The sequence below is a fragment of the Salarias fasciatus genome, chromosome 9 (assembly GCF_902148845.1).
Source record: "Salarias fasciatus chromosome 9, fSalaFa1.1, whole genome shotgun sequence".
In the NCBI taxonomy this organism is placed as follows: domain Eukaryota; kingdom Metazoa; phylum Chordata; class Actinopteri; order Blenniiformes; family Blenniidae; genus Salarias; species Salarias fasciatus.
In genome coordinates this window covers 1053596-1061095 of record NC_043753.1, presented here as the reverse complement: position 1 = coordinate 1061095, position 7500 = coordinate 1053596, and the positions used below count along the sequence as shown (strand labels likewise).

General features: G+C 59.0%; 1 protein-coding gene across 1 annotated transcript in view; it reads right to left on the bottom strand.

Moving 5' to 3' along the window:
- kcnh2b (potassium voltage-gated channel, subfamily H (eag-related), member 2b) overlaps window positions 1-5876 on the bottom strand; it is a 25488-nt gene extending 19612 nt beyond the window's left edge. Inside the window, exon 1 of the mRNA XM_030099200.1 lies at window positions 5682-5876. Within this exon, the coding sequence (XP_029955060.1) occupies window positions 5682-5876 (195 nt within the window). The remainder of the gene's footprint in view (window positions 1-5681) is intronic.
- Between the last annotated feature and the right edge of the window lie 1624 nt (window positions 5877-7500).

Genomic DNA, 7500 nt, shown 5'->3' with positions numbered 1-7500 from the left:
CGTCCCAGAGGAAGATCCGCCTCCGAGGACAGAAACCTCCACTTCTGCTCCCAGACAGAACCTCCTCCCCACCCTGGACCCGCAGAGATTTGAGCCGGGACTCCAACTCCAGGACCCCGGGTTCAGGTCCCCGACCGTCTCACTGATGGGGTAACTTCTTACGGTCCGTCCAGAGTGACAGGACTCGCCGTTTGGAATGGAGACGCCCCCCCAGTGTCAGGTTTTGGGGAACCTCGACTCTAGAAATGTCCCACCCTGGTTCGTCCTCCAGCCAGTCGCTGCTCGGTCCGTACAGGAGGACATTCATGTGATCATCTGTCTGAAGGTGTGTTGACGCTGAGAAACACTTCAGCAAGGAGCCGGCGCTTCACTGGCAGCTTCATCGCTTAGCTCTCACTGAGAACTTCCACCGACAGGTCATTTATGTAGGGTTTAGAGTTGACCTTGACCCTGACCTTGACCTTAACCGATCACCCTAAACCCGAAGCGCTTGACATCTCCAGTTAGTACAGTTCGACTAAAGTCAGGGGTTAGACTTGGACCAGAGCAAGGCGGAGTCTGAAGGCGGAGGCAGAGGCTCCGCTACCAGCTCCACATGAAACACTGCAGGAAAAGGAAAGATCCAGGGTTCTGTGGGTTCTGTGGGTTCTGTGGTTCTGGTCTGAAAATCACTGCTGATCAAAACTCTAAACAAGTGTTTTTCAGCTGATCTTTAGGGTTTCTACACCAGCGGAAAAAAAGTGCTTCTGAAACAGTGACGATCCCATGTTTTCATCCACATCCTGGATGAAAGGGCTCCACGTCTGCTCCTGTGTGTGTGTGTGTGTGTGTGTGTGTGTGTGTGTGTGTGTGTGTGTGTGTGTGGTCCTGTCCAGCCTCCGGAGCTGCTTCCCAGCTGACCTTTTTCTTTCCAGCTTTGACAGCTTCCATTAAGATGTAACAAAGGAGATTTCCTCAGCCTGACACCCCCCCCCACCCCCATCACCCCCACCCCCCTCCCGATTCCTCGCTCCACCCTTCAGGACGGAGCAGCAGCTCTGTTGAGAGACAAGCAGGACCAGTGAGATGGGGCTTCAAGACATGGGAACCAGGGTTTGTGGGTGGAGCCTCCGTCCTGATTGCAGGACTCTGGTTCAGACCAGGAGCTCCGCTCCGTCCCGTCACGCCGGCGGCAGACCTGCTCCTGTTGGACCAGCACCACCACCTTCCTGGAGCCACTCTCTGTCACCCCGGGTTCCTCTGGAAGAACCCAGACCGACGTGGTCCTGGTTCTACGTCAGGATAGAATCTGACCCAAATCCAACAAGACATGAGCGGTTTGAGTTCTGTGTCTTCAAGAGACTTTCCCTGGTGAGGACAGGTCCAGACGAGACCAGCTTCATCAGACGTCCTGGATTCATTGGCTTCACAGGGATTTGCTCCAGCGCCCTGCAGCCCTGCACAGAGGACGGAGGACGGAGGACGGAGGACGGAGGGCAGAGGGCAGAGGGCAGAGGGCAGAGGGCAGAGGGCAGAGGGCAGAGGGCAGAGGGCAGAGGGCAGAGGGATGGATGCCAGGTTTTCCTGATTCAGCTGCTCAGATGAGTCCTCAGTGGACAGAAGACTCCTGAATGTCGGACTGGACACCAGGACAGGTCCCTGGTCCTCCAGGATGGGGATTGGGTGCAGCACCGTCACTGCCCCCCACTGGCTGGAGCAGGAGGTCCAGGTCCTGCTGGAGCTGTGGGACAGTGGAGCAGAACCGGTTTGGGTCGGCGGCTCCGGAGACGCCGGGTTTAAGTAGAGCTCAGCAGCAGCGTTTCCTCCGGGATGACTAGACAGGAGACTGTCCGTCCTGTCCTGACGTCCGCCGCCGCCCGGCTTATTTCAGCCTCGAGGCTCCGTCTCATTGGTTCAACCAAGCAGAAGCAGGAACAACAAATTTAATGCGATCAAATGTCGGCGGCGTCCGCAGCGCCCGGCGGGCCGGCTCTAATCCGGTCCTCCAGCCAGCGGGGAGACACCTCGGCGGCCTCCTTCAACCGGACATTCAGGTTACTGATCCTATGAGCCGTGAGAGTCGCCATCGAAGACGGCGAGCGGCGTTCTGATGACCTCCGCTCACAACGCCATTCAGAGCAACCGGCCGTTAAACCTCGCTGCTCGTGCCCCCCCACCCCCGACCCCCCCGACCCCTGGAGGCACCGCTCGCCACGCCGCCGGGAGGAAGCTGACCGCCGAGCCGTGCAGCGCCGCCGCTCGCCGTAACGCCACTGCGAGGCGGGGAGGAGGGGGAGGAGGGAGGAGGGGGCGGTTGACCGGTCGCGCTCCACCGCCTTCCACGGATGGCTGCTTCGCCGTGCGCGGCGGCGCTGCTTGACCTGGAAATCATGTGCCGTCCCGGGGACACGGCTCAGCCGGAGAGCCGCTGGCGCCGCGGTGCCGACTTCAGGAGAGCACAGACCACGACGCGTGAGTCCCGGCGGCGGTGGCGGCAGAACGTGGGCCAACAGCGCCGAGCCGCTCTGCCGGAGTCTGCAGCGTTCTCCTGTTCTCCGGAGGCTTTGGAAGCCTGGAGTTATGACATCTGTTCCAAACACAACGGGCCGAGTCCAGGACCTCGGAGAGATCCGGGCCCGGGTTCTCCTGAGAGAACCACACAGAACCACACCGCTCTGATCCAGACAATCCTACCAGCTCACCAACAGCCGGAACACACACACACACACACACACACACACACACACACACACACACACACACACACACACACACACACACACACCAGCATTGGTGTTAATCTGGTTAAATGACCACTCAAAGCCTTTCTGAAGGAACCAGAGTCTCAGACTGAGAACCATGGACTGTGAGGACCTGCTGGACTCCATCTGTCCCTCACGGACGTCTTCCTGCAGCACAAACTGGATCTTCAGGAAACCTGATGCTCTGAAGGTCCACATCTTGAGTTTGACTGAACCCGGGTTCCAGACGAGATGCCACGGTTTCCTGATTCCACGGATCAGAACCGCGTCCCGGCAGACGCTGCTCCGGGTCCCATGGGTCTGTTCAGGTTCTGAGGCACTCGGTCCTGATCTCCATGCTGACTGTGGCTCCTGGCCTCTTGGTCCAGGTTCAGAGGAAACGCAGAACCCGCCTCGTCTCCAGTGGTCAAACCGCGGCACCGCCACCTTTCACTGTAAACTTTACATTCTGTCTTTGTTCCAGGGAGAAAGTCAATATTTTCACTAAAGACGACGACAGTCTCCACTGAAGCCGACAGAGAAACCCAGGACAGCTCCGCCAGCCGCTGCATCCCGGCGCTGAGGCTAGTCCGCTAGCGAGCATCTAGCTAGCTTCACGGCTAGCGCCGCTCGGGGCTCGGGTGTTCTGTGGCTCCAGGAAAAATGTGAAAAGACAAACAAACACGTTTCAGTCGGCGCTTTAAATTCATTAAAGAAGCCAAACTGCCCAAATCAAGAATCAGGAAGTGTCAGTCCAGTGAGACGAAGACGAAGACGAAGACGAAGACGTGGAACCGCGGTGGAACTGCGGGAAAGTAGCTTCATGTTAACAGAGGAAGATCTGATGGTTCAGGTGGAGGAAGAGAAACGAATGAATCACCATCATGAATCCTCCCCCTCCTCCTCCTCATCCTCATCCTCCTCCTCTTCATCCTCACCCTCCTCCCCCTCCGCCCTCCTCCCCCTCCTCCTCTTCCTCCCCTCCTCCTCTTCATCCTCCTCCTCTTCCTCTTCATCCTGCCCCTCCTCCTCCTCCCCCCTCCTCCTCTTCCTCCTCTTCCTCCTCCTCCTCAGTTCTCTGTCTGGCTGTGATCAAGTTGATTATGCAAGAAAAGCTGCTGAACCTCTTCCAGAATCTTCTCCCGGTTCTCCTGGCTCCGGTTCTCCTGGCTCCGGTTCTCCTGGCTCCGGTTCTCCTGGCTCGGTTCTCCCTCCTCCTCCTCCTCCACCAGGTGGAGCTGAGGCCTGCTGACGGGCCGCTGGCCGGGATTTGAACCTCAGGTTGTCTTCACCTTCAGCCGCTCGGCGTTTTCCAAACAGCTGACAGAAGAAATCTGAGCTGCTTTAAAGCATCGAACATCCAGAACCCGATCCTGGACCCGCTGGTTCTGGAACTCTGACGGGTTCTAATAATGACGATCCGGACCAGACGGTCTCAGCAGACTCCAGCACCTGCTGCTCCCTTGGGTCCTGGACCACCCGCCCCCCTGGTGGCCTTCACCACTTTAACCTCCAGGTGGAGCGTCGAGCGCCGGACTGATCCGGATCCGGATCCAGATCCAGATCCAGATCCAGATCCAGGCATCCGGAACCGCCGTGACTCACCAGGGCTTCACCGTGCACAACACACACACACACACACACACACACACACACACACACACACACACACACACACACACACACGCGCGCACACACACACACACACACACACACACACACACACACACACACACACACACACACACACACACACACACACACACACACACACAGCACACACACCAATCAGACCACTGGAAGCGCCGGTGCTGCTGATTGGACGGTGAGTCATGTCCCCCGGACCCTGCAGACCCTGCAGAGCCTGCAGACCCTCCGTACCCTGCAAACCCTGGTTCTCCAGCAGTCCATCCATTCTGCACTCCTGTTCTTAGAAGCATAGCGGTGTCTCTCCCATCAGGACCAGGACCAGGACCAGGACCAGGAACTGGACCAGCTGGCGCAATGGGCAGTGACTCCATTTGGCCCGGAGACGCCACGGCGCCGCGAACACGCCGACAGCGGCGGCAGCAGCATGAGGCGGGTAGCAAGGCTCCGGTAGCGGGAGATCCAACCGACAAACCCGACCGTCAAACCCCCCCCACCGGCCCCACGACAAACCTGACCGTTGGAGACAGAAGGACCGAGTCCTGCTCTGCCTCAGAGGAGGACCCGGGTTCTTCAGGAGGACCCGGAGGGGGGTACTGAAGTGAGAACGCCATGGACCAGCTGAGCCGCTGCTCGTCCTCAACACGGCGGCCTGAGCTGACCGTGGAACGCTCCCACATGGAACTGTTCAGTAACGGTTAACCCTAACCATGACCCCGAAACCCGAACCAAAACCCTAACCCCCTTTAGGAAGGGTTAACCCTAACCCTGACCATCTCTAGTAAGGGTTAACCCTAACAATAATCCCTTAACCTAACCATAACCCTCTAACTGCTGACCCTCAAACTCTTTACTAGGTATTAACACGAACCCCAAAGCAGCGGTTAGCAACTGGTGGCCAGCGGGCCAAGTTTGGCCCACCGAGCCGTCCAATCCGGGCCGTGACTAGATCCCAACACACGCACCAAACCCCCCCGGCCCGCGACCGGACACAGCCCCCCCCCCCCTACCCTGGTCTGGCGGTCCCAAACGGACATGCGATCACCAAACCACCGGCCCGCGATTCAAGTGCCCCAAAAAAAGGAAGTAGCCTGATGCCAGATCAAGTTGCCGGCCTCTGCCATAAACCTTTCAGTGAGGGTTAACCCGAGCCCTGAACCCTGACCTCTACCCCTGACCTCTAACCCTAAACCCCAACCCTGACCTCTACCCCTGACCTCTAACCCCGACCCTTCTGCCAGCCCTCTTCCTTCTCTTCCACGTCTCCACACCTGAACACCAGCGGCTCCCGGACTCGCCCCCCGTCCCGCTCACCTCTCTCTCCTTGCTGGGCGGACATGGCGGGTGACCTTTCACCTCCCAGCCGCGGCGGCAGGGCAGTGGCGGGCCGGGCGGGCGTGGCATGAGGGTGGCCGGGCGGCGGCAGCAGCAGCGGGCGGCGGCAGGCTTGGCGAGGGCGGACTGGCGCAGGAAGACGTTAAGGAGCTTGAGCAGCGACAGCAGGACCATGGTCCTCAGCAGCGGCTCACCGCGGGGGGGTCGGGGTCGGGCTCGGGGTCGGGGTCAGGGCGGCGCCCCGGGCTCCCCCGCCGACCCCTGGCCTCCGCCGCGAGGCAGAGCGGTCACGGTGTGGAGGCGGCCCGCCGGGCGCCGTGTGGCTTCGGCTCGCGCCCGAGGACGCCGTCACATGAAGGGGGGGGGTGTCGCTCCTCGCTCCACCCCCGCCTCCTCCACCACACCACACCGCCGCTCCTCAGCCTGCAGCTCTGATCTCCACCCGGTCCTCCACCCACAACGCCTCCACCGCTCCGACCGGCCGCCGCCAACTCCCCCGAACCGCCGAGCAGAGGAGAGGAGGAGGAGGAGGAGGAGGAGGAGGAAGAAGAGGAGGAGGAAGAAGAAGAGGAGGAAGAGGAGGAGGAGGAAGAAGAAGAGGAGGAGGAGGAGGAAGAAGAGAGCAGCCAGACGGAAGAGTGGATTTCCATCAGCTGTGTTCGGATCCACGATGCTGTTCAGCTGATACTGGGATTACTATTACTACTCCAGGAGAGAGAGAGACAGAGAGAGAGAGAGAGGGAGAGAGAGAGGAGAGAGAGAGAGAGAGAAAAGAGAGAGAGGAGAGAGAGAGAGGAGAGAGAGGGAGAGGGAGCAGAGAGAGAGGAGAGAGAGAGAGAGAGAGAGAGAGAGAGAGAGAGAGAGAGAAAAGAGAGAGAGGAGAGAGAGCGAGAGAGAGGAGAGAGAGGGAGAGGGAGCAGAGAGAGAGGAAAGAGAGAGCGAGAGGGACGAGAGAGGGAGAGAGGGAGACAGAGGGAGAGGGACGAGAGGGAGCGAGGGAGAGGGAGGAGAGACGAGAGAGAGAGGGACGAGAGAGGGAGAGAGGGAGACAGAGGGAGAGGGACGAGAGGGAGCGAGGGAGAGGGAGGAGAGAGGAGAGAGAGAGGGACGAGAGAGGGAGAGAGGGAGACAGAGAGAGACACACACAGAGAGAGGAGAGAGAGAGAGGGACGAGAGAGAGAGAGAGACAGGGAGAGAGGGAGAGAGAGAACCATTCGCGCAAAAGAAATGAAATGCTAGATGATAGAAGAAGGAAGAGAGAGAGGGGGTAGAGAGAGCCAGGAACACAGTGAGCGAGAGAGTAAGGGAGTGAGAGAGAGAGGAAGGGAGTGAGAGAGAGAGAGGAAGAGAGCGAGTGAGTGAGCGAGCTGCAGATCCAGTCTCTCTCTCTTATGTAACCCTCTTCAACACGACTTCAGCAGAAAGAATCCTGGTTTTCAGTTTGTTGTTCTGAGCTGCTCTCCGCTGTACAGGTGGAGTGATGGAGGTGGAGCGATGGAGGTGGAGTGATGGAGGTGGAGTGATGGAGGTAGAGTGATGAAGGTGGAGTGATAGAGGTGGAGCGATGGAGGTGGAGTGATGGAGTGATAGAGGTGGAGTGATAGAGGTGGAGTGATGGAGGTGGAGTGATGGAGGTGGAGTGATGGAGGTGGAGTGATGGAGGTGGAGTGATAGAGGTGGAGTGATGGAGTGATAGAGGTGGAGTGATGGAGGTGGAGTGATGGAGGTGGAGTGATGGAGGTGGAGTGATGGAGGTGGAGTGATGGAGGTGGAGTGATGGAGTGATGGAGGCACACAG